This window comes from Pithys albifrons, chromosome 25, assembly GCF_047495875.1.
Source record: "Pithys albifrons albifrons isolate INPA30051 chromosome 25, PitAlb_v1, whole genome shotgun sequence".
NCBI lineage: Eukaryota > Metazoa > Chordata > Aves > Passeriformes > Thamnophilidae > Pithys > Pithys albifrons.
This window is the reverse complement of record NC_092482.1, coordinates 5,821,903-5,848,851: the sequence shown is the minus strand read 5'-3', so window position 1 is coordinate 5,848,851 and position 26,949 is coordinate 5,821,903. Positions and strand designations below refer to the sequence as shown.

Below are 26,949 nucleotides of genomic sequence, written 5' to 3'. Positions count from 1 at the left end.
TGGTTTCAGGCTGACTCTTTATTGCACCAAACAAGGTCAAATGTATAAAAATTCTAAATTGTGCTCTAAGACAAATCATTAAATATCCCTCTCCTTCCTCCCACATCCTACAGCTGGAAAAAAGAACCCATCTCATTCTGCAGTAATCCACTGGATTTAATACGATTTTTTTTTCCAAACCCAGAGAATGTCACCACAAATCCAAGTTCCATGCAGTATTTTCTGTCCCAGAGTCTCTCCTAGATGTTTATTTCAGAATGGCCTTCACATTAAGCCAAAGCAAGAGCATTTTAAAGCAATGCAGGTATCATTTCTTCAAAAGGATAATTCAAGCCTGATGCTCTGGAATCGACCACAGCCAGAACAGGGAGCTGTGACAGACCCCACGACCAACAACACACGCTCAGCTTCCAACAAAGTGTGCACTTTACACACAATTAAAACGAAAATAAAAAGCAGTAACAGAAACAGCTCCATCACTTGGCATTTTTGGAACGAATCCAGCGCTGGGATTGGAATATTCTGGAGACTCAGCTCACTAACAGGGATTTACTGGGTGGGCAGAAGCTCCACGTGGGTGATGGTTCAGATCATTAATTGGGAAATAACACAAACAACAGGGAGAAGTGAGTGAGAACCTGGTTTATTTTAAGCCACTAATAAGGAAATGGCTGCAGTCTGGGAAGGGAACAATGAGGGAACGACCTTCCCTGTTTTCACTGGTGAAAGGCTGTTGCCAAAGCACCACACGTGGTTAAGAGCAGCATCTCCTGTTTGGGACACTGAGCAGCACAACCCCAGTGCTGAGATAATGAGTGGACTGCACTGCCAGCCCTGTTTATCTCCAGGCTCCAAATGTCTCTCCTCATACTTCCAGGCATGTTTTCCATCCAGATTCCCCACCACACTCACAGCTCACTCTGGCAGAGCCTCTGCCTGTCGCTGTGATTCTCTCCAGGCCTCTGTTTAATTACAGCACTGTTAATGAATTTCCTCTCACCTGCACAGCCAGTCCCACCTCACGTCCTTGCCCACACCCACTTGCTCTGTACATCCTGTGCCACCTACACTTCCTTACAGACCTCCCTGGCACTGCTGTGCCCGAAATCCAGAGGCTGCAGCTCCCTGGAGCAGCTGGGGGGGTTTGTGCTGAGCCAAAGGCTGGGCAGGAGTTCCTTTCCCAGAGTCCCCATAGCTCCAGAGGGGCTCATGCAGGGGCTGGGCTGGCTCTGGGCACTCCAGAGGCTCTCCAGATTGCTCAGGGATAGTTGGGATCCAGGCCTGGCCTGTCTGGTGAACCAGAGGGAAACACCAAACTAACTCAGCACAAGTGCTTGGGCAGAGAGGAACGGCAAGGATGTGCTCCCAACCCCTTGGTGGGAGTTTAATGTTGAGCCTTTGTGGGTGTGAGGATGGGAATGGAGCAGGGATTTATCTGTGCCCTCCAAAGCCTCACTCCTCACTCCTCACCAGCTGCCCAGAGAAGCTGTGGCTGCCCCAGCCCTGGGAGTGTCCCAGGCCAGGCTGGACAGGGCTTGGAGCACCCTGGGCTGGTGGGAGGTGTCCCTGCCCATGGCAGGGGTGGCACTGGATGGGCTTTAAGGTCCCTTCCCACCCACACCATCCTGTGGTTCCATGATTCCCTGAGTCCTGACCCAGCTCTGACAAGGGACTGAGGACTGAGGTAGCCTTGAAACAGAACAGTCCTGCTTGAAATAGGCCCCAAAACACATTAAAATGCATGAAAACCTGACAGAAATGGGAGAGGAGTGAGGGCCATTATAAACAGCACGGAAAGCAGAGACATTTACCAGAGTCTCCCCACGACAGACGTGGCTCCCTGCCAGGAAGACAGAGCCAAAGGCACCGTCCTGCACTCCCTCCTGCTCATTGGAAATTCCAGCCGAATGCCAAGACCACGGAATGCCACGTCGGGTTGGGCTCTCAAGCAGAAAGCTGCATTATACATATTGCTCTGCCTGAACTAAATTCCTTGGACAGAGCGGGAGGGACAGGGCTCTGGGATAAGGCAGAATCACTGATACTGGCAGGGGGCTCGGGAGAACTCTCCCAGACGGCTCCTGTGTGGTGGCTCCTGGGACAGGGAGGCTCTTCCAGGGAGACACAATTGCCGTGACTCCATCTGACCAGATCAGTCTGGGAGGGACAGGAATCCCCCCCAAAAGGTACCACTGCCTGCCCTTGGGGAGTGGGGTGTTACACAACAGGCCTCACAAACTTCTCTTCCCATCAATATCACAGAAACACAAGGAGTTACTGAATCCAGTGATTTCTGCTCATTTTTTTTCAATGTTTTGCAGGAGTTTGAAGTGCCTCTTCCCTCCTGCCACGCAAAGCCAGGAGGTCCGAACCCCCTCCACCTCTGGCACTCCTGCTCCCAACACACACATTTTTCCTCTAAGCCTTTTTCCATGTGGGGACACAGGAGCTTATGGGATGACAATTCCAGTTTGCAAGCAGCACATCATTTTAGTAAAGGGCAGAGTAAGGAGCACCATGAACAGATGATTCCCAAACCTTTCCCCACCCAGGAGTTCCCAGAGAGGAGACTCCACTGTCTGCACATTCAAGGCACTTCGGAAACGCAGCATTGAAAAGGTTCATAAAAAGTTTTACTTGGAAAACAAGGAAGAACAATGACATAACTGTGGACAACAATAATAAAATTAACAAAATGCTAATGGCTACCCATTCCCTTGTCCTTGTCGGTATAAAAAGTGGAACATCAGATCCAGTGTACAAATACAAAAAAACTTGTGCATAATAAATGTACTATAATACTGTACATACAGCATAAACCGTTCAATGAGAATGAATTAAATATACCTATTTGTCTCCTGACTTGGAAGACAAAAGAATGAGGTTCTATAGTCCTAGAGTCAGTGTACAAACCCTTTCCAGGGGCTGAATCACGAGCCAACGGTATCCCTGAAAATAAGCAGAGACAAATATTCCCTTAATGGAAGCCATTATTCACAGGACTGCTGGGTATGATAAACTAGAACAAAACTCAACATATTAACTCAGCCAGCGTCAAATCCACACCGAGTTCTTCCCATCTCCTGATTTGCTACTGGCACTGCTCTTGTTTGAGCCTGCTTTGGACTTCCTCCCCCTGGAGCTGCCGGGGTTGTTTTGGTTGTTGTACGCCTGGATGGCGAGGTCCAGGCGGTCCTGAGCCACTTTGATTTCCCTCTGCAGCATTTCCAGGTCGGCAGGGATGTTGCCTTCGCTGCTGCCGTACTGCTGTTCCTGAGCTATGTTGGCTTTGTTCTGCTTGCAGGCCATCTTGGCGTTGGCCAGCTCGGTGCACGGCATCTGCTCCGGCTTCAGCGCGATGTTGTACCCCGGCGGCGCCGACGGCGTGTTCCAGGTGAACGGGTAGTTGAAGGTGCCAGAGTCCACCAGCTCCTTCCTCTTGCTGTTCAGCGTGTCCCGGATGGTGCCGAAGCCCAGGTGCAGCATCTCCCAGACATTCAGGAGCAGGCACATGCAGCTCACCCCGTACATTATCAGCAGGAAGATGGTCTTCTCGGTCGGCCTGGAGATGAAGCAGTCGACCCTGTGCGGGCAGGGCTTCCTGCTGCACACAAAGATGGGCCTCACCTGGAAGCCGTACAGGAAATACTGCCCCACCAGGAAGCCAACCTCCAGCAGGGCCCTGGCCAGCAGCTGCAGCACGTAAATCCTCATGAGCCCGTCCTCCCGGATCTGCCGCCGGCCGTCGTGCTTGGCCTTGGCGGGGCTCTGCTTCTCCTTGCTCTCCCGCACGCTCTCCACCTCCACCTCGGGGAACATCATCGGGTCCTCCTCGTGGTCGCCCTCCGCCTCCTCCAGGCCGCGGTGCTGCTTCCAGCGGACGGGCAGGCTCCTCCTGCGGGCCCTGCGGGCGGGCTCGCCGTGCTCCACCAGCCGCGCGATCTTGTGGATGGCGTAGCCCAAGTACAGCACGGACGGGGTGGCCACCAGGATGATCTGGAACACCCAGAACCGGACGTGGGACAGCGGCGCGAAGGCGTCGTAGCAGACGTTCTCACAGCCCGGCTGCTCCGTGTTGCACACGAACTTGCTCTGCTCGTCGTAGTAGATGGACTCTCCTCCCACGGCAATCAGGACAATCCGGAACACGATCAGCACCGTCAGCCAGATCTTGCCAACGAAGGTGGAGTGGTTCTGGATCTCCTCTAACAGGCGGGTCAGAAAGCTCCAACTCATGGTGGTCAGATGAGTTTATCTGAAAAACAAACAAAACCCCCCAAATTTTACTGAGTTTATCAGCTCGAGACTAAACAGTGCAAACACTCAACCAAGACAGTCTGAAAACTCCTCACATTTCCACCCATTCCCCATCCCTGTCTGTGACATCACCTGTTATCGGGATCCAGCTGCCACAATTTGCCTGAAGATCCTACGTCTCCTCCACAGGCTTTTCAGGACTCTGCTGAGAGGAAAGTGGCAGTTCAGTGTCATTTCACACAAAACTGTGCTCCCAAAGCTACTCCCCAGCCAGAGAGAGACACAGCTGGCTCTGCATGTCACCACCCTCACAGGGAGGAATTCCTTCCCAATATCCCATCTAACCCTCTGGCAGTGGGAAGCCATTCCCCCTTGTCCTGTCCCTCCATCCCTTGTCCCCAGTCCCTCTCCAGCCCTCGGGGAGCCCCTTTAGGCACTGGAAGGGGCTCTCAGGTCTCCCTGAGGCCTTTTCTGCTCCAGGTGAGCCCCCCCAGCTCTCCCAGCCCGGCCCAGAGCAGAGGGGCTCCAGCCCTGGGAGGGTGGGCAGGCCCTGGCACAGGCTGCCCAGAGAGGCTCCATCCCTGGAAGTGTCCAAGGTGGGGCTTGGAGCAACACCTGTGATAGTGGAAGGTGTCCCTGCCTGTGACAGGAAGGGTGGAACTGGATGTCTTTTAATGTCCTTCCCAACCCAACCCATCCTATGGTTCCATGAGAAATTTGCAATCCTAACAGGGAAAAAACCCATCCATGGAAAACCCCTCCTGGCAACACAGTGAACAAAACCCAGCAACATTCCAGGCCCACCTGGAGCTGCTGGATGCTGTTACAGCACAGGGGATGAGACATCTTTCAGAGCTTTAAGGATGTCAGGTATCAGGTGGTCACACATTATTAATAGAAACGTTTACAATAAAACATTTGGTGAAAGATCCCAAACCCAGAATTGGACAAATCTTCAGCACTCCGATCTTAAAAGAGATTTATTCTTAACCTGGAGAAATTCCAGGAGACTGGAGGAAAACTAGGAACTGTTCAACTTCTTCTATGTAACCAGAGTTGTTCACAAGGAAAATAATGAAATGTGAGGGGATGCAATCAATGCAGAACTAAAGGATATAAATGCAATCCCCCTCTGGTGGAATTCAATGTTTCACTGAAAAGCCAAAAGCAGGGACATCATGTGGATGGGCTGGGCAGGACATTTGATTTATCACTTCATGACAGTGAGAACAAAAAATAGCACAGGAAAGTATTAAAAAACCCACATTAAGTGAATCAAAAGTAACAAAGGTCTTGACAAATGATTCCCACATTAGACCCAAGATCAGTTCCATAATTACAGCAGTCCTGCAGAGCCCAGGCCAGGCCTGGCAGCCAGGCTGGATCTCCCCAGGCTCGGCTGGGAAGTGGCTGCTGACAAAGAGGGCACATGGGACATGAGTTTGCAGGCTGAGAGCTGGAGATGAGAGCAGTGATACAGGAAAACATGGATTGCTGGAGAGGCTGAGGGCCCTGGAAGAGCTTAAACTTCAACAGCTTAAGCCACGCTCAGTGAACAGGCTCAGGACCAGCACCACAGGGTTTTATAACAGAGAGAGGTGAGTGATGTCAGTTAACAGGGAGGGGAGGAGGGTCCTCAAGGACAAGGTGACACAGTGAAGGAGATGGATGTGACCCTGGGCACCTGCAACCAGGGGCAGGAGGATGATCTTACCTCCCTGCTGGCGAGACAGCCCCTGGCTCCTGTGGCTGCATCCTTGGGCTGTGCCTCAGGCATCAGGGAGTGGGCACGGGGGGCTCAGACCCCACGCAGCGACCGGGACCGCGCCTGGGGGAGACAGTCAGAGAGCTGTGCTGGCTCAAAGGCAAACCAGCAGGAGAAACGAGCCTGACTCAGGACACAGGACAAGCCAGAGTTACAATTTACTAAAATAGATTACAATAAATACAAGGATACAGAGAAAACCTGGTTTTAACCCACAAAGACAGATGTATAACCCAGCACCCTGAGGCACAGAAGGACAGTGTTCATTGGCCCCTGTGCTGAGCACCACGTGGGCCCCCTGAGGGCAAAGCAAAAGGCATCTCTGATGGTCTGGGTCATTGCAGCTGCTCACTGTGCCAGTCCCTGATGGCCCATGAGCAGACATGCCCCCTTGGGTGGGTGAGAAGGTGCTGATGCCTCCCCAGAGGGGAGTTATCACACCTGAGTCACTGGGTGAAGACAGAAACCTTCCCAGGCCTCCCAAGGTTCTTTAACACCCTGAGGGGTCAGGTGTGCCCTGGGCAGCTGCTGCACAGGATCCAGGATTACCAGTCCATCAGAAAAGACACAAAGGGTGTAGAATACACAGTTTTGGTCACACCCACACAGCAATAAACTGGTCCCAGCCACTCTAACTGGGATGGCAAATGGAAGGATTATGGCTGAATCTCAATACCAAGGCTCAGGATCAGGACACATCATCAAAGTTATCAGTTAAGACAAAAATCACTTGACTCAGGTGGACAGGACACCTGCACTGAAGAAGGACATGTATAAATTATATTTGTTGGGCTCGATATCAGCTCTTAGAGGTGCTTCAATGCTGCCAAGGTTTCCATCAGAGCTCTTCCTCCCAGACAACCCTGCTGCCCTTGGCAGAAGTAACGTTTCTAACAGGAGAGAAGACCAGAGGCTCCAGTCCCAGGGCAGTCCCTCCCTGCAGCAGGGGCTCTGCAGCCCCATTTCAGAGACACTCAAGGCCAGCTCTGCCACCCTGAGTTCTGCATTAGTGGGACAAGGGCAGTGCTTCTGACATCCCCATGCTTGGCACTTCCCACTTGGATTTAGAGGCCAACAGGACAGGCATGTTCCTGCTGCCATGGGATGATTCACCAACTAAAAAAGAGGCAAAATCCAAAGGAGTTTAAGGGGTTAATTCCCCCTCACTGAAAACATTAGGGCTCTGAAAGTAAACTACTAAGTAAATTTGAAATTAATTAAATACTGCTGCCAATGTAAATTGGGAATAACAGCAGGAACCAGCCTTTAAATTTTCAGGTACTGTCACATTCCTCAGCAGTTAATGGCAGAGGAGTTCAAAACCAGCTCTGCTTTCACTAAGAGAGCCTTGTCTTTTAGACAAGCTGCTGCCTTGTCACCCACTAAATCCCTCTGTGTCCTGTGCCAGCTTCTCCTGTGTGTGTTCTGCCTGCAGAGACACCCCTGTGCTGGGCTGTTCCCTGCCAGCTGTGAGGGGGGACACAGGGAGGGCTCATCCCTCGGCCGCTGCTCAGCCACGGAGGGCATGAGGCACCTGGGCCGTCTTGGGACTTGTCCAGGGGGATTTCCAACCTGGATTCCAGCAGGTCTATCAGTGCACAGAGTGCCAGACCTACACACAGCCCCTGCCTGCACAGACATGGTGCTGGGGTCACCCCCAGCCCTCAGTGCCATTGGCATTATCTGACCCCCGGTTAATGACCAGGACCTCTGTCAATTAGCAGGTCCTGCCTGTGGAGCCGCAGAGCTGCTGAAGAGTTTCTTCCACAAGAAACTGTCACTTAGTCTAAATTTAGTTCCAGTTCCAAGTAGAGCTGTGGCACGAACATTTGAGGACCCACCAGCAGGCAAAGAACTTCTTGTCTTTAAGGAAAGATTTTGGTTCAAGCAACACAACCAGTTACTGAACTTTGCTATCCCAGGTTCAGTCCATCCAAGTTAAATGCTGTGCAACACCAAGAATTTCCAAGCAGAGTTAATGAAGTGGTGCTATCCTCCAGTTCTGCAGGATCAGGCAAGGTTAGGGAAGCACGTTCAGCCTTCACACCACGTGCTGCAGCACCCAGACACATCCCAGTAACCTTCACCCCACGTACACTCCCGTCTCCTGCATCTGTTGTGCTGGCAACATTTAACTCAATAATTTTACAGTGTTTGAAAGGAAGGTCTATGGACACTGACATGCATCTGAGAAAGGCAAAATGTCAGCAATTTCAGCTAATTTAAGTCATGCCGGAAAGTGCATTTGAGAGAGACTTTCATTCCTTGTATTTGTCATAAATTCAATCCAGCACTTCCAGCACAGGAGGCTCCTTGGAGTGGGCAGGATCCACAAGGAGTACCAGGACACTGCTCTGACAGCAGCTGGCTCCTGAAGTGGAGCTTTGCAGGCACTGACAGCCAGAGAGAATGAAGAATGATTTGGACCAGGTACATGGGAAAAAAAGAAATCAGCTCTGGGAGAAGACATTCCCTGCAGGAAATCTCTGGAGCTGTTTAGCATGGCTGTTGCTCCCATCCAGGCAGAGAACAGCCCCCGAGTGTGCCACATCCCCTCCCAGCCCATGGCATGGTTTGGGTAGGAGTTTAAACATTTAAAATGCTCCAGTCATGTCCCCATCCTGCTGGGATGGAGGCACCTGGGAGGCAGCACAACACACACCAGCTGGGTGGTAAAACCAGCCTCACTCCCAGCTGTCAAATCCCAAACACCTTCAGAACCAGCTCCTGATCTTGTCTCAGCACAGCCTGGGCCCAGCCCACAACAAACTGGATGCTCTGATCCACTTCCAGGTCAGACTGGCCCTCAGCCCAGTACAGACTGGACCCTGGGGCCATGTGTCTGTAAAGACTGGCCCATTTCCCAGTACAGACTGGACCCTGGGGCCATGTGTCTGTAAGACTGGCCCATTTCCCAGTACAGACTGGTCTCATCTCAGCATAGCCCAGGCCCAGCCCAGCACAAATTGAACTCCCTGGCTCCATCCCAGTACAGAGTGGAGGCTGCAGCCCAAAGCACCTGAGCAGGAGGGCACAGGGAGTGTTGGGCTGGTTTGGTTCAGCACCTCGAGGCAGCTCTGTGAGGATCAGGGTGCAGGACTGGATGACCCTCATGGTTCCTTTCCAACCCCAGCTCTTCTGTGATGCTTCTCTGACACCAGGACTCACTTCTTGTCGTTCCATCAACAGCCTCAGCGTGTCCGTGGGTGGCCCACGCTGAGGGGTGAAGGGGCGGCACCCCCAGGGATCCCAACAGCCTGGAGGAGAGGGCCCAACAAGGCCCAGTGCAGGTCCTGCAGCTGGGCTGGGACAAACCTCAGCACCGCTCAGACTGGGGGTGGGATGGGTGGATGGAGATCAGCCCTGCAGGGAAGGACTGGGAGATACTGGAGGCTGAAGAACTGGATGAGAGCTGGCAACGTGTGCCCAGAAATCCCAAACAGCATGGGCAGCAGGGGAGGGGGGATTCTCTGGAATCCCCAGCATGGGACAGACATGGACCTGCTGGAGGGAGTCCAGAGGGTGCCACAAAGATGCTCCAAGGGCTGGAGCCCCTCTGTGATGGAGACAGGGTGAGAGAAGAGGGGCTGTTCCACCTGCAGAAGGCTCCAGAGAGATCATCTTGTGACCTTTCAGTATATAAATGGAGGTTGTAAGAAAAATGGGACATTTCATCAAGGCCTGCAGTGACAATGTAAAGGAACAGTGTAAAGGGACAGAGTAAGGGAAAGTGCTTTTAAACAGACAGGGCAGGGTTAGATGGGACATCAGAACGCAGGTGGTGAAGGTGGTGAGGCTCTGCCTGCCCAGAGAAGCTGTGGCTGCCCCAGCCCTGGGAGTGTCCCAGGCCAGGCTGGACAGGGCTTGGAGCACCCTGGGCTGGTGGGAGGCGTCCCTGCCCATGGCAGGGGTGGCACTGGATGAATTTTAAGGTCTCTCCCAACCCAAAGCATCCTGTGGCTCTGGCTGGAAGGACTCCACACGGACTCTCCACCACGGCCAGTCCCAGCCCAGCTCCCCAGGGACTCCCTGCCCTGGCTGAGCCCACACCAGGTACAGGCTTTGGCTCAGAGCTCTCCCTGGAGCTGAGGATTCCAGCCAGGAGGTGGCTCCCAGAAGGAATGGGGAGCTGAAGCTTCCAGGTCTCTGCATTTCCACAGCTCACCAGCATCTGCTCAGAAAGGTTTGTCTGCAGGAGAAAGATTCTGTAGCCTTGAGGCAGTTGTTAAGGAGAAATAATTTACAGAAGAGTTTTTTCTCCCTTAAAATATGTCCTCGCAGGTCATGCAAATGAAATTCGATTAATTTATTAGTGATTTGTTTTGTTTTGTTAAGAAGTCTAAAAAGACATGTGCTGAGCAAGAAAAAAGAAGAAGAAATGCATGGTAACTCTGTAGTTCATCAAAAGAGGTTTCATGCTGCATGAAAGTGAAATTGGGCCCACAGGCTAATTAAAATAGGATTTGAATTAGGATGAATAATTAGCATTATTCATTCAAATCTCATTTACATTGAAAAGTAAGATACTACATGATTTACAAGTACTTTTGAGGAAGCAGAGGGGTTCCTCTTTTTTTAACCTGGAAAATGAGCTAAGACTTTACTGCTCAAGAACAGAGAGAGTCATGGCCAGACCCAGCACCAGCACATCCCAAATCCTGGTGAGCACCGTGCTGATGCCACTTGCATTCCATGAGTAGCAGTTTCAGCATCCATCCTCCTAAAGTGACACAAGAGCAAGGATGTGGGGATATTCCTGGGATCAGACAACTCACAGCCAGCACCTTTCTATCCTTTGTGAAGGAAGTGGGTCCAATCACCACCAACTTTCCTCCTATTTTCAGCAATGCAGATGAAACAGAACAAGAAAACTGTACTGGATTTCATTTTTAATCTTATAGAACACTTGGGAAGGAAAAGACTGGGACTTTTTGGAGAGCACACAGTGCTCTTTCAAATAAATCCTCTGTCAGCTGGCAGGGCTCACGTGGCAACAGCAGAGAATGGTTTGAAAAAAGCCACAATGTCAATGTCAATTTGGAAACCATTTCTGAATGGTGCCTTCCAATCCCAGGCAGCCTAACAAGGCTCTGCTGATCCCCAGACCAATCCCCCGAGCCTGAAAAACCCCACGCTGGATCCTGAGACCACAGATCCAATGTGGGATATAAATAGAACAGGAAAATATGGGTAAGAGGTAGGGATATAATAAGATTCTTGCGCTGTCAAAAAAATAAAGATGTCAAGTACGTGTCTCTTTGAAAATCAACATATACCCACCCGAGCATTCAGCTCAGAGATAAACTGGAATTTGCAGCTCAGACATGACCCTCTGGTCGCCTCGGTGTGCCCTCTAGGCACTGCTAACATGGGAAGCCAAGTGACAATTTTAGCAACACTCCCCCGCAGTGACAAAATTCAAATGGAATCACGACGTGTTTCGTGCTGGCCCAAACCAGCTCTCCCTGCACCTACAGCACCCCCAGTGCTGCAGGAGGCACCGAGTGCAGGGCAGGCCCCAGAACATGCAGTTCCAGCCTGGAGGGGCAGGGAGCACCGGGGCAGCCACGGGGACAGGACAGGCTGTGAGCCTGACTCGAGGCACACAGTGACAACAGGGCCCCCAGAAAAGGGAGGCTGGGCTGTAGGCTCTGCTACCTCGTGAGATCTTGGAGACCTGTTGTGGGGTGTGTGTCAGCCTGAATCCCTTCACACACGCTCAGCAATCCGTGTCCCTCCTGAACTGCAGGAATGAGGTGAACCAGCTCAGGGACTGGCAGAGCAGCTTCGAGCTGGCACCTCTGCAAGGACTCAGGGCAGAGCTGTGAGACACTCAGCGAGCCCGAGGCTGCTCCTCATCCCTCTGCTGCAGATCCCAGGTATCAGCAGGAGCCCCGGGTGATGCTGGCACTGTGGGGATGGGAAATGGAGTAAAGGAGAACACCCAGCGGTCCCAGGCGCTGAGTGAAAGCCTCGCTCCTCGGGCAGCCCCGGTGCCACCAGCGTGGCACTGTGCCAAACCCTGGGACCAGCACAGCGCCAGGACTGGAGCCTGGAGCAGGAACAGCCCCCTCCTTCACATCCCGTGGGTGGATGGGAAACAACCCAGCAAGGGAAGAGCTGCAGGAGCTCAGAACCAACCCGGCTCTTCTCTCTCCTCTCTCCTCTCCCAGCCTCACACACCCCACAGCATTTCTCCAGCCCAGTTTAACCCCACCGAGCCTGGGTGGTTTGAGCAGCTCCTGTATGAGCTGGGCTCACACAGTGCTGGCAGACCCAGCACAAGCCACAGGGCCCTGCCTGCCCTTGGCCTTGGTGCTGCTGAGCTCCTTCATCCCTGTGGAGGAGCTGCTCATGCACAAGAAAATTCTTCTCCTGTGTCATTCAGCTGGATATCGAAAACAAAGAATTATAGGGTAGGCAAAGGGCAATTTTAAAACTTTTTTTAAAGACTTTGAACCTGAAGCTCAAGCCATCCTAAGGAAACACACAACCAACCCTGCTGTTCTGTTTAACCAGACCTGAGCTCTTGAGCTGCCAGCCCAGGCTGTCTGCAGACAACAGGGCCTGCTATTTGTACCCTTAAAATCCAAAGATCTGGAGGGCATTCCTGAAAATACTTACAACCAGCTGAGATGACCATCAGACAGGGTGAGTGCAGCCCCAGTGGGTTCAGGTGCCCAGAACTCTGCCAGAGCAGTGTAAGCTGGCAGAGAAGCACAGAACATTCTGAGCTGGAAGGAACCCACGAGGCTCATCGAAGCCAACCCCTCACCCTGCACAGGACTTTGTCACCTCCTGTTGTGCCACACCACAGGGACCCTGCAGGCTTTTCTGTGGGCACAGATAGCACTGTCTCCCAAACACAGAGTTCTCCTCTCTCAGAGCTGCTCCCAGACCAGACACCCACCAGAGGAGACACCACGTGCTCCTCAGCTCAGGGCTTCCAAACCCTGGTTCACACACATGACGTGTCACCACCTGGCAAAGTATTCCAAGGTCAAACACACCAAACACTCAACCAGTCTGATGCTGTGACAGCTTCTCTGGGACAGGGCCCTCCACTGATTGCAGTCACTCACTGATATTCTGAAGATGCTGCACCCCTGGGTTCCTTGTCCCCACATGCATCACCCTCAGAAACCTGTAACACTCCCATAATCAGTAGCTTAAACTATTTTACAACCCAAAACAGGGTCAACAAGAGCAGGTTGGCAGGTCCATGTCCAGCCAGGTTTTAAATACCTCTGAGACAGAAGACCTCACACCAGATGCTATTAAATATCTCCAGGGATGGGGGCTCCACAAGCAATGAAAAGTAATATTGGGCACACTCACAGTCACAAGAGCTTTCCTTATGTGTAAGTGGAATTTTCCATGTTTCCCTCTGTGCCCATCACCACTCCCTGGGTACCACAGAGACCAGTCTGGGACAACAGCAAGAGCAGCAAAGCAGTTTTTCCTGTAATGAACATAATACAGAGTGGCCAAGTTACAGGGACTTGAAGCACAGCCAAGTGATCCTGTGAGTTGAGGTCGTTCCCCTCCCAGTGCCCACACCAGCCTGGGCTGCCGCTGTGTAGCCCCCCCTGTGCTCTGCACAGCAACATAGGTTGTTAAAATATCAAAAATATCATCTGTTGCACCTGTGCTTCCAGGTTATTTTTACAAATATGGGCAATGAGAGGGTAAAGATGGAAAAAAAGCAGAAGGGGGGATGACAAAAGGCAGGCCCTGAGTGACCAACAGCAACTCAACCAAGAGCCCGATGCAGCAGGGCTGGGGCTCCTGCACACACCTGGCATCGATTCTCAGGGACTCAGCTCCATTCAGGATGTACTCCCCAGGCTGGGCAGAGCAGAGGGAAACAGCAGGAGAATGTCCTGCTGCAAACTCTGCCTGTGTGGGGAGGCCCAGCACACACCCAGGGACACAGAGGCATGAGCAGAGACCAGGTGAGGCAAACCCACCTGAGCACACACAGGGAACGGGAGCACTGGGCCCACCCAGCACCCCAGACAGACACCCACCCACCACGATCCCGAGCACTGCAGCGAGACAAGAACAATCCTATTTGCCCAGACAGACACACCCTGCTGGGGAACAGCGGCCTTGGCCAGGCTGCAGCTGCCACGTGCTTACCTGGGTCCCTCCAGCTCTGTGGCAGCAGGGCTGGGGAAGGCCCTCCTCGCTCCCACACCATTCCAGTCAGGCATCAGAGACTGCCCTGCCTTGATGTGATCAGCGCTTCGAATAACCACAGCAGCCCTTTAACACACCCGACTCACTGCAGCCAACGGCTCCACAGCATTTCCCCACCGGGCTCCTCCTCTTCGCTCAGAGGGATGAGTGTCAAAAGAAAATGACACACTGGAGGCAGCTGACCCAAATATCACTCTCCAGGCCATTTCGGGAAGGGAGAGAGAAGCCAAAAGAGAGCAGTTCTGTCGGCTCCTGTACATCAAAGGCTCCCTCTCACTCGGCTGAGCAGGAGCCAGTGGGCTGGGGATGAACACCTAGAGCTCCCACCACCATCTTATGGCACTGAGGAGAACCCTCGGCGCTGTTTGCTCCATAGATAAGCCTCACCAACTAGCAGGAACAGCTTGTAGGTGAAACAGATACCACGCACCACGGCACGGTCTGCTCTGCCACAGCATCCCCAGTCACCCACTCTGCACCACGGCAGCTGCTCCACCATGACCCACATTCAGAAAAACCACTTTTATTCCCCAGCTCTGTCATCTGGTCGAGTAGGAGCCACCGCCTCAGCCCACAACTCCACCAAATCCATGGCATGTTTCCTACAACAGCAGCTCAGCAGAGAGGGAAGGATGTTGGGAGGCAGAGGAGGACGTTGCAAACTCTCACCGCCAACTGCTTTTCCAGTCACACAGTACTTGGGATTGCTCCACCAAACATGGTCAGGACTGTCCCTGTGCTGAGACAAGGAGGACCAGACAGCTCTGCAGACCCCTGTGACTTCACCCAACTGTACATTAAGAACAGCGTGGCCAGAGGCCCAGGGCAGTGACCCTTCCCCTGTACTCTGCACTGGTGAGGCCACACCTTGAGTGTTGTGTTCAGTTCTGGGCCCCTCAGTTGAGGAAAGAGATTGAGGGGCTGGAGCGGGGCCAGAGAAGAGCAACGAGGCTGGAGAAGGGACTGGATGTGGCACTGAGTGTCCTCTGAAACACCTCCAGGGACAGAGAATCCAACATGTCTTGATCCAACCCCACTGTGATCACCAGCCCAGGGCACAGAGTGCCCTGGGCTGGTGATCACGGTGGGGTTGGATCAAGGGTTGATGATCTCAGAGGTCTCTTCCAACCCAACTGAGAAGAGCAATGAGGCTGGAGAAGGGACTGGAGCACAAGTGCTGTGGGGAGAGGCTGAGGGAGCTGGGGGTGTTCAGCCTGGAGAAGAGGAGGCTCAGAGGTGACCTCAGCACTGTCTGGAACTACCTGAAGGGAAGTTCTGGCCAGGTGGGGGTTGGTCTCTTCTCCCAGGCAACCAGCGCTTTGTTAGGGGAGGTTTAGGTTGGAGATCAGGAAGAAATTCTTTGCAGAGAGAGTGCTCAGGCATTGGAAAGGGCTGCCCAGAGAGGGGGTGGATTCCCCATCCCTGGAGGTTTTTAAGATGAGACTGGACGTGGCACTGAGTGCCCTGATCTGGTGATCACAGTGGGGTTGGATCAAGGGTTGGCCTTGATGATCTCAGAGGTCTCTTCCAACCCAACTGATTCCATGACTCCATGGTTCTGTGATCTCTGGATGGAGAGCACCAAGCTGAGCAGGACACTGGCCACCTATGCCAGAAAGGCATCTCCTCCCTGTTCATCACCTGCAATGCACAACACTCTCTGAGGATGGTGCTGGGATGGACAGCCAAGGACAGCACCTCAAAGGGCAAAGGGGTCCACAACAACAAACCAGCACCTCACTCACTCTCCTGGTGCTTCAACTTCTCCCAAGTGCTACTGAAGTGCACAATTAGCTGAAGAGTTTTGTTTCAATACCCTGGTTTTACACACAGTTTATTTTGAGTAAGTCAGAGCAGATTGCCATACTGGCATTAAAATGCTACTCCTGCTTGAGTTCAACAGGAGTCTTAACAGCTTTATTTTTCCAAAGATAAAATTTAGAATTTAAATACGCACATAAATTCACTAAATGACTTATTTGTTGAAAAAAACACTTATTTCCTATAATGAAATAAGAAACCTAAATCTGTCATTTTCTGAAAGACTTGAATACTTTGAGACTCCCTTGGTAAGAGACCCAGAGCACTGACTGAACTCCCTGTGCTCCATCACCCCAGCTGGGGAACACACACACCAACTGGGGCTTTTCCCTCTGAGAATCGCTGCAGATAACTCCAGTTCCATGAGAGGAAGCTGGAAGCTCTTTTCCCAGCGACAGGCACACTGAACCAAGCACACAGCGGGTCAGCTTTTTCCACTTGACTGCTTTCCATGGCCATGTATTTTATCAGACTTATTATCGACACAGATTGTGACAATTAGCAGCAAATTTCAGGCTGATCAGTCTCCCAAATGCACGGAAACTGCTTAAGCCAGGCATGAGCCATGATAGGGGAGCACCAACAGGACCAGGCTATGGTATGACCACATTGTGGTGCTGCTGGAGGTGGGAAAAAAGCCCCCTGAGACACTGCAGGCACAACTGTGGGCACTGCAACAGTGCCAAGCTTCCCCTGGATTCTTTCTTCCAAGCTTCCAAGATTTCAGGAGTGTGGTTACATCTTGTTAGTCACTGAGTGGACTTCCTAGTTGTTCTGTAGATGTTCTCATCAAGCTCCAAGCCATTCCCCCTTGTGCTGTCACTCCATGTCCTTGTCCAAGTCCCTCTCCAGCTCTCCTGGAGCCCCTTCAGGCACTGGAAGGGGCTCTGAGGTCTCCCTGGAGCTTCTCTTCTCCAGGCTGAACTCCCCCAGCCCTCCCAGCCTGGCTCCCCAGCAGAGCCGTTCCAGCCCTCAGACCACTCCCCCTTCAGAATCAGGTTCATTTCTAAATGCCACTAAAAGACACGACAGTGCCACCCAGGGAAAATAACACGACTTCTTTGCACACCCACCCCCAGCACCAGGAACAGCCCCTGGGCTCCCCATCCCCTTCCTCTGGGACTCACTGGGAAAGTGGTTCCCACTGCAGAGACTGGAGAGGAGGTCACGGAATAAAGAGCCCAAACGAGCAGTCCCGGCAGGAAGGACGGGGTGGATTCACTGGAGGAGTTAACAGAGCACCGGGAGGGACCCCCAGCCTGGGCACAGCCACCCAGCACAGGGAGCCAAGGGCCATGCCAGCTCTGCAACACGAGGGCTGTGGAGACAATCCTGCCAGAGTGCAGGTCTCCAAAGCCAACATTCAGGTGGGACTAAGGAGACAATCCCACACAGAGCAGAGTCCGTGGGCAACTGATCTACTGTGTAAGTACAACATTCCAGGGGAAAAGTCAATGTGGCTCCTGCAAAGGCACTGCCAACCCCACAAAGGGCTCTGGATCACCTGGGTTTGACCCTGTGAGAGTCTCTTTCATCAAGGGCTTCCTGTAGGGACCCCAAAAGGCCACCACGTGCCTCCCTGCACAGACAGCTGGGGGGAAGATAAGGGAGCAGGAGCAAAGGGTCATTTCCTGCACCAGAGGGAATCAGAGCAGGGGTCACAGGGAGGAGGCTGGACCTGTGCCAGACCAGGACATTGTCTGAGAGCAAGTGGGTGGGATGTGAGCAGGGATCCTGCTGGCAACAGTCAAGGTGAGGCAGATAAACAGCCATGAAGAACGGCACAGGGACTGTATGAGTCTACAGAACCCAGTAATAAAATGGCAGATGGAATTCCACATGGATAAAGTGATGCATACATCGAATAAACAAAATAAATCTCAATTTCACACTAAAAATAGATGTGCCCTGAAATAGCCTCAGCAAGCAGGAGGTCTTGGGGCTGTCAGGCTGCTCTGTGAGAGCTCCAGCACTGCTGAGCACGGCCCTGAGAGCCAAGAGCATCTCACCAGTGTCAGACACACACACCAACAGCCCCTGAGCGCCCACGGCTCTGGCACAGCCCGGCCACGGCTCTGCTCACCCTCAGCACCTCCCAGCACGGGAACAGAGGACAGAAGGAGCCTGGGAAAGAGGCAGACTCAAGCTGCACCAAGGGAGGTTTAGGTGGGACATAAGGAAGAAATTCTTTTCAGAGAGAGTCACTGGGCATTGGAAGGGGCTGCCCAGGGAGGTGGTGGAGTCCCTGTCCCTGGAGGGGCTTAAGAAGAGACAGGATGTGGCACTCAGTGCCATGGTCTGCTACACAAGGGGTGTTGGGTCAAAGGGTGGACTCGATGATCTCAGAGGTCTTTTTCCAACCTAGTTCACTCTGTGACTCAACGGTGTGGGAAAAACAGTGGAAACACAAGAAACCTGAGTGGGGGAAAGAAGGTGGAGAGCTGTAAAACCTGTGGAAGCCTGGCAAGAAAAGCCCCTTAAAAACTGAAAACCAGAGACAGCATCTCAGGGGCAGGCAAGGCTGTAGGCAGAAAGCAATGAGCAGGCTGAGGGCCCAGACAGGCTTCCCCCGTGCTCTGCTGCAGCTTCCATGCAGGCCAGGCCAGGAACAGGACTCCAGAGCAGGCAAGGCTCTGCCAGACCCCTGTGGCTGCTCTGAAGGAGTCAGGAGTGTCTTACCGGTGTCACGGTAAGAGCCCCTCAATGAACCAGGGGAAGCCAAAGGAAACAGAATTGGTACCTCAGGTTATTATTAATCCTCACTCATTTCCAGCCCTCTGGAATTGGGTCTGTACTCATGGGCAATCTCAGAGACTCGGCACACCTGAAGGGCAGCGATGATTTATTTCTGTCCCTGCTCTCCCCCACCATCCTCAGGGAATTGGATTTCACAGACACTCGGATCGATTCGGTTTGGTCACAGATTGCAAAGAGAGCAAGAGCAGGCTGGGGAATACAAACCAAGCTGGGGACTGCACAGAAGGAGCAAAGACTTCACACAAACCAGGGAATACAGATAATTTCCATATGGCTCTATGGAAGATCGCCGGCTGCTTCCTCCCAAACACCTCAATTTTATTTTGCTTTTCAGTACCTCAGGAGTCACAGTTTCCACCATGAAAATTCTTCTCCTTTTCAAAATAGCTTAACTACATAACTGAGTGCCCGCTGAGTAACTCCTGCAAGTAAAATTCAGGCATTTCTCAACTCCTTCCATGTCTACCATGAAAATCAGATTTTTAGGAGATGCTGCTTGCAGGGCAGGACACCTGTGAGATACATCAAGAACTTTAATTACTTTAATTTTATGCCATTTAAAAATGTATTGCCAGCAGGACCAGCCCCATGTGCACAAACTCTACCCAGCCCTTTGCCTGCCACAGACACATCTCTAAGCCCAGGATCTCACAGCTCTGCCAGCTGCATCCCTGAATCCACACCAGAGCCAGGCTGCTGGGAGTTAACAAGGAGGCAAAACTCCCCCTCAAGGGAACATGGGAACACACAAGACATGCAATCCCCTTCCAGGCTCTTGACTATTTTAAGCACAAGAGATACAGAACTTCCCAGGCGATGGCTTGTTCCACACGAGTCTGGCAGGGCGGCACCAGCGCTGGGGTGTCACCAGGAGCAGGACCTGCCACCCCCTGATGCCACCAGCATCATCCCTCATCCTCTGGGAGCTGTATTGCCAAGGTACACCACAGCTAGACCCAGGTTTAGACCCAGAAATCATCAGGTTTAGGCCCAGAAGTCATTTTCCCCCATTCCTTCAACAGAAAAAAAAAGTGGGAAGAAGCGTCCCCGACACAGTTGCATTTTTTGGGAAGACTTTGGGGGTGTCAGAAGAGAGGGAGTGCTGTGCACAGCTACCTACAGGTCAAAAAGTACTCCCCCTGACAGCAGAACAAGGAATGAGTGGGGATTCAATGGCAAATAACCCAGTGCAGTCTCAGCCTCCTCCAGCACCACCAACTGTGCCGGGCGGGGAAGGACAGAGGCACAGTCTGCCGGTCATCCATATGGATGTCCTCCCTTCCTCCTGCCACAGCATCTCCAACCAGGTCAAGCACACACACTCAGACTTGTTTCTGACAAATTTGTAACTAAAAAGGTGGAACTAATGACTGCAGGAGCCGAGAGCTGGTATCATGGACTTATTTAGGCAAACAAGCTTGGCTGACTCCACCGATTTCCATCTAACAAGGTAATAGGGAGAAATCCCTCACTCCCGTGTAGAAATGTAAATCCCAGCTCAGTGAGTCACTTAAGCACATGCCTAATGCAAAGCCTGAAATAAATCCTGCTAATAACCAGGCTGCTCACTTAGTTACAGCAAGGCACAGCTTAAGTACCTGGATGATCTGGAAATACCCCCGAGCCCCCGAAAAGAGCCTAAACCAGACTGGTCTGGGAATTAATCACAGCAGGATGAGCAGAACTGTTAATATGAACTGGAGGAGGGCTCTGTGTGTGTGTGTGCTGAAGCATCTGTTCAAGTTTAGGCACATAAAACATTTTTCAGCCCAATGACTCCAGAGGGAAATGCCTTATACATCAACTCATCTGACTCAATTTTTCCATCACATTTCCCTTAATACAGTTTTGTCCATAAATACACTATTTGTTTTTTCCAAATATAGATTTTTATTTATAGCCAGTAAACCCTGTAACTTGTGTTATTGCTTAAAGCCCCGGGTTCTGCTTTGAGACTGAATCAGGTTCTTCTTTGACATGGAATCATTAAGGAATTACTGGCCAATACTGAGGTATGAAACCAAGTTCTCTACATTTGCAGAAGGCAAAGGGATTTCTTTTTGCTCCAATATTTACTGTTATCAGTAATTCCTTCACCAGAAATCCCCAGTAAAATCGTAACTGCCCAGCCACACATTGTGTATGTCAACTATCCCACACCACATCCAGGACCTTGCACCTTAAATCTTCATTAAAAAAAATCAAGTTGTTAAAAATCCCAACCAGATCTTCCTGCCAGTCCCAAATTTGGGGAGCACTGTGCGTCACTGCCCGAGCAGTGGTAACAATTCATGTTTATGGTATGAGGTCAGAGAAGGAAATGCAACATTGCCCTTTCCCCTCCAAGGAGCATTCTGAAGACAAAATCCTTTCTGTGGCTTTTAACCGAGAGTGAACAACCTCCCAGAGCCAGGACAAGACAGGCAGTGAATGGGCGACTTGGGGACTCTGACACTCCATAAGTATGGGGGGTTTTCCAGAGGCAGAATTTCGGCATCCAGCAACACCGAACGCAGCGAGAGAAATGTGATTTATCCCAACTTGACCATTATTAACCACAACTTGTTCAAAAAAAAGAAGTGTAGCACATTATTCAATGCACAAGCCCGGGACGGTGGGACTGCACTCCTGCTGCTCGGGAAGTGCAGAGACAGCCGGGGAGCCAATAATGCCGTGGGGCTCTGCAATAAAAGGTGCATTCCCTCCCAAACAGGGCACACGAGGGGGCTGCACAACCCCCCGGGCGGGGCTGGCTGGGGGTCCGGGACAGACCCCGGGGGTGCATCTGTGGGTCGGTGAGGCTCCCAAGGTGTCTCCCTGCGCAGCTCAGCAGGGCCACAGCACAGCCACAGAAAAGGTGGGGAGGATTAATGGAACTTTTCCTACAGGAATAACTTGCTTCCTATTAAGCAGATTAAACAATAAATAAATCTGGAGCACAAGTCAACTGTGTGGAGTGGCAGCTCAAGACACAAAGGTTGGCAGCAGGGTGGGAGGGAAGGATCACCTGCCCCTAATGAGGCAGCAGCGCCCATCCAGCAACAAAGGGCTCCATTATCCACAGGGATTTCGGGTCCATTATCCACGAGGGTTTCACTCCAACTGTTTAATGACTGTCACCCTTGTCCGAGTTGGTGCTGCTGCTCAGGGAACCCTGTCCCAGCAGGAAGGGAGAGGATGCGGGAGGTACCTCGAACAAGGCAACGTGCCTTGTGATTCCCGTGTTTGAAACACGGTGAAAATCTGAAGTGGCAGAAGGAAAGAGCCACGAAATGCCCCCTCTTCCCAGCTCCATGCTGAGGGTGAGGCTGCAGCCTCGCAGAACCACAGAATCCCCTGAGGTGGAAGGGATCCACAAGGATCACCCAAGTCCAGCTCCAGCTTCCATCCCTCTTTTCCTCAGCCACGCAGCCCCTCGCGGGTACCAATGACCCCAAATCAGCAGAATTCACCCCAATGAGCAGCACCTGCCGGGGCTGCCCCACTCCTGCCTCGCTCTGTGGTGTTCCAGCAGCATTCCAGGGAAAGCTCACCACCCTGGAACAAGTCCTCGCTCACCAGCACCAGCCTGGGACAAACCCCAGGCAGCGTCAGCAGCGCTGGCTCTGCCCTCCCTGGTTCCAGCTCCCGGGAGAAGCACCAAGAAACGGGAATTCCTGTGGCCCAATCCATAACACACACAAGGAAGGGGCTGTCAGGATTATCCAGCTCCTAACAGAGCGTTTTTAGGCTGCTTTGTCCGTCCTAAGGGCTGGATCACACCCAGGCACAACCTCGGGCACGGGAGCTCATCCTGTCCCCAGCAAAAGGGACGGATTAGGAAGGTTTGGGTTTTTTCATGGACTCGCAGAAGTTGCTGGCAGTCAGCAAATTATTAATTCAACAAATCTGTGTGTTAAAATTAATCACAATTAATCTCCATCAGCAATTGGATCTCACAGCTTATATAAGAATTTTCCTCTTGTAAACTCTAAAACCATCCAAATCCAGAAAAGACCTTTAAAGTTTCATCTAAGCAACACAATTCCCACACCAATTCCCTTCAGAACCACTGAATTCTTCAGAAGAATTGCATCTACAATTAAAACTCTTCAGGGTGTATCAAAATCTTTGCTAAATTTTAAAAGTTGGTCTAAAACTCACCCAGGAAGGTTTTCTTTTACCCTTCCCTGTGCTGAGGACCAGCCAGGGCTGCTGGAACTCCCCACTGCCCAGACATTCCCAACCCTCCCAGGGCTCTTGTCTGAACCTTTCAAAGCCAATGCTGTGCTCTCAGCCTGTGACCCAAATTTTCCAGTTATTCACTGGTATTGGCATCACTTGCACGGTATCTGTGATGAGTTGGGTGTTTGCTTTGAAGTAACGGGCAAACACTGTCCCTAATGAAGGGCTAAGGATCAAACCCATCCAGAAAACAGGGATTTAATGATAATTCCTGTTTTATAATTCTGCATTCAGACCTGTGAGGTGCTTTATAAAAACCCAAACATTTTAATACTTTTGCATTAATTAAGAAAACACTTGGGTTTGTGAATGGAAACATTTTCTCTTAGCAATAACTCAACAGTCCCCTGCATCAGTGGTAAGACAAACTTGCAACTCGAGTCTAAAGGCACCGAAAGTAGTCAGACCCCTGGGTAAGGAAACAGCCCGTCAGAAAGACCTTCTTAGTAACTTTTCACCACTTAAACTGATCTAAAACTCGATAAAGCCCATTTTGAAGGGACAAGAGGCGCTGGGTGACGAACCAAAGGAGTGGCTGGTCATGTTTCCAACACTGCTCAAAAAACAGAGACACTCTTGTAAAACAAACCTCCCATGATGTGAAACACAAACCTCAAAGGGACGTGCCCCAGCACTCCTGGTTCTGTTTCACCCCATTTCAATTCGGAAATGTCAGTCAAGTTACCATTTTTGGAGGAATACACTGCAAAGGGCTCGTTCTCATGGAAGGAGCCCCTGCAAGGCTGGCAGGGCAGACCCCCCGCTCAGCACAGCCCCCCGAGCCCCCAGCCCTTACCTCGCCACCTCCTGGCTCCCAGACATGGTCACAGCCCCGCACTCCAAGTGCTCCAGCCCGGCTGCAGCGAGGGCCAACCCCTCGTTCCGAGCTCTGTCACTGCCCACAGCAGCGGGACGGGCCGAGCGAGCCGCGTATTCGCCACTCACCAAAACCTGTGACAGCTCAGCCCGCCCCCGAGAGCCGCGCGGGCAGCGGAGCAGGAGCGGAGACACCGGCCCGGCTGCTGGGGCTGGGAATGGGGCTGGAGCGGGGCTGGGAATGGGGCTGGGAATGCAAGGGAATGTCAGCAGGGCTGGGAATGGGGCTGGGAATGCGGGGCTGGAGCAGGGCTGGGAATGCGGGGGAATGTCAGCAGTGCTGGGAATGGGGCTGGGAATGCAAGGGAATGTCAGCAGTGCTGGGAATGCGGGGCTGGAGCAGGGCTGGGAATGCGGGGGAATGTCAGCAGTGCTGGGAATGGGGCTGGGAATGCAAGGGAATGTCAGCAGTGCTGGGAATGCGGGGCTGGAGCAGCGCTGGGAATGGGGCTGGAGCAGGGCTGGGAATGGGGCTGGAGCAGGGCTGGGAATGGGGCTGGAGCAGCGCTGGGAATGGGGCTGGAGCAGCGCTGGGAATGGGGCTGGAGCAGCGCTGGGAATGGGGCTGGAGCAGCGCTGGGAATGGGGCTGGAGCAGCGCTGGGAGTGCGGGGGGAATGTCAGCAGTGCTGGGAATGCGAGGCTGGAGCAGGGCTGGAAATGCAGGGGGGAATATCAGCACTGTTGCAATTCCAGAGGTGAGTGTCAGCACTGCTGGAAATCCACAACTTTCACTTGGAGTCAAACAGCACAGTAAAGCTCCCACTCCCTTTTAAAACTCCTCACCTATCCTCACTTCACAGGACTGAAGTGGGAATTGTTTCCCCAGGAAAGCACAAACACAACTTCAGAAAGTACTTCAAAAGAAGTGAAAATACACAAAGGGCACCTTGCAGTTTGCTAAGCCCAAATCTTGACAGCAAACAACAACCTTCCCTCAAAAATGACCTGAAGAACGGAGGGTTTGGAACTGCACTGACAGCTGGTTCACTGGACATCCCCATGACAGAGATTGCTAACAGGAAGGGACAGTCTGGGGGTTTTTTGCCAATTATCCTTGACCTACAGCAGGCAGAAGACATTGAAATAATAACAATAATCAATGGTCTGTCAGATGGAAGGGGTTTGTTCTGACTCTCATCTCCAAATACCAAGTGAACACCCAATGAAAAAGCTGAATCCAGTGGTACCAACTGTTGCTCCAGAATCCATACAGTACATCCATGCCCTAATTAATCCCCATGAACTATCTCCTACTTGTAATTAATTTGATGGTGAACAAAACCAGCACTTCCCCGGGGAGCAAGGTCAGGCTGACCAGAAAGCGTCAGGACTAATTCCCACCAACAGAGAAGAGAATCGGCTAAAAAAGGCCAGTAAAAACAGCTGAAAAAATGTCAGTCTTGTGAAATTTTATGGCACTGGGTCAAAGTGAGGCCTGATGGAGACCAAAACTTCTACAAGGGAGGATTTTTCTCCTCCCGCTCTGCATGCACAGACAATCACAGAATGTCCTGATACAGAAGGGACCCACAGGGATCATCCAGACCAACTCCTGGCCCTGCCCAGGACACCCCAACAAGCCCACTGTGCCTCAGAGCGTTGTCCAAACACCCCCTGGGCCAGAGCAGCACATCCCGGAGCGCTGTGATGGACCACACGGCCCATCAGCTCGAGGCAGGGCTGGCTCGGGCAGGAGCAGCTGGGCAAGGAGAGCAGGAACCGCTGCTGCTGCTTCCCGAGGCTTGTCCTGGAGCTGCAGCTCCATCCACTGCTGCGGGCACACACCGGGGAGCCCTGACTGCCCGGGGAGGGGACAGGGACGGAGGGGACAGAGGTGACACGGGAGGGGACAGAGGTGACACAGGGGGTGGGGATGGAGACACGGGAGGGGATGGAGATGACAGGGAAGAGGGCAGGGAGGTGACACGGGAGGGGACGGAGGTGACAACTGAGGAGCGGGCGGAGGTGACAGGGGAGGAGGGGATGGAGATGACACGGAAGGGGACGGAGATGACACAGGAGGGGACAGAGATGACACGGGAGCAGGGGACAGAGGTGACAGGGAAGAGGGCATGGAGGTGACACGGAGGAGGGGACAGGGAGGGGGGACAGAGGTGACAGGGAAGGGGGCATGGCGGTGACACGGAGGAGGGGACAGAGAGGGGGACAGAGGTGACAGGGAAGAGGGCAGGGAGGTGACACGGGAGGGGACGGAGGTGACAACTGAGGAGCGGAGGGAGGTGACAGGGGAGGAGGGGACGGAGGTGACATGGAGGAGGGGCCCGATCACCGGGAGGAGGGGCCGGGAGTGCCCCAGGTGCGGCCGCACCTGTTCCCGCGCTCGCTCCTCACCGAGGGCTCGGCCACGTGCGCTGCTCCCGGGAAAGCCCCCGCGGCTCCGGGATCGCCTCAGCGACCGCTCCGCTCGGGGCGGCACCGGCAGAGATGCCCGTACCGGCCGCGGGGCTCGGCGGGCGGCCCCGGCCCCTCACGGCGGAGCGCCCGGCCCGCCCCGGCCCCGGCGCCTCCCGGTCCCTCCGCGCCCCGGCCCCTCGGGCCCCGCTCGGCTCCCGCCCCGCCGCCCCCGGGGCCGCCCCCCGTGGCTCCCGCCGCCCCCTCAGCCCCCGCCGCCCCCGGGGCTCCCGCGGCTCGCTGTCCCCGGGTCGCGGCTCGCTGTCCCCGGGTCGGTGTCCCCGCGCTGTCCCCGCTGTCCCCTCGGCCACTCACGCGGTCCCGCCGTGCCCGCGCAGGGGCCCCTCGGCCGCCAGCCCGCGCGGGGGGCGCGGGGCGCATGCGCGGAGACCCCTCAGCCCGCGCGAGCCGGGCCGGGGGCGGGGGGGGGGGGGGGGGAGAGGGACAGAGGGATGGGGGGACAGGGGAACAGGGGGACAGGGGGGCACGGGAACAGAGGAAGAGAAGGATGGGAGGACAGGGGGACACATGGACAGCGGGACAGGGAGATAGAGGGACAGGGGGTCACGGGCCATGACAGTGAGTGAGAAAGCGGGGACAGGGGTGGGAACCCCGGGAGAGGGGTCGGGATGG

General features: G+C 53.2%; 1 protein-coding gene across 4 annotated transcripts; it reads right to left on the bottom strand.

Moving 5' to 3' along the window:
* GJC1 (gap junction protein gamma 1) lies at positions 1–26,669 on the bottom strand. 4 transcript variants are annotated; one of them, XM_071577537.1, is made up of 5 exons: positions 14,165–14,783; positions 13,361–13,484; positions 5,972–6,085; positions 4,390–4,462; positions 1–4,255 (listed from the first exon to the last, which is right to left on the bottom strand). In XM_071577537.1, the coding sequence occupies exon 5, from the start codon at positions 4,234–4,236 to the stop codon at positions 3,055–3,057; it is 1,182 nt and encodes a 393-aa protein (XP_071433638.1). In that variant the 5' UTR covers positions 4,237–4,255; positions 4,390–4,462; positions 5,972–6,085; positions 13,361–13,484; positions 14,165–14,783; the 3' UTR covers positions 1–3,054. The 4 variants fall into 4 exon arrangements, with proteins under 4 accessions (XP_071433638.1, XP_071433640.1, XP_071433636.1 ...); XM_071577539.1 differs by lacking the exons at positions 13,361–13,484; positions 14,165–14,783 and adding an exon at positions 26,632–26,669; XM_071577535.1 differs by lacking the exons at positions 13,361–13,484; positions 14,165–14,783 and adding an exon at positions 23,823–23,974.
* Between the last annotated feature and the right edge of the window lie 280 nt (positions 26,670–26,949).

What these genes read in the sequence shown, in the direction of transcription:
- GJC1 (XM_071577539.1), bottom strand. Translation starts at nt 4,236, where the DNA reads ATGAGTTGGAGCTTTCTGACCCGCCTGTTAGAGGAGATCCAGAACCAC.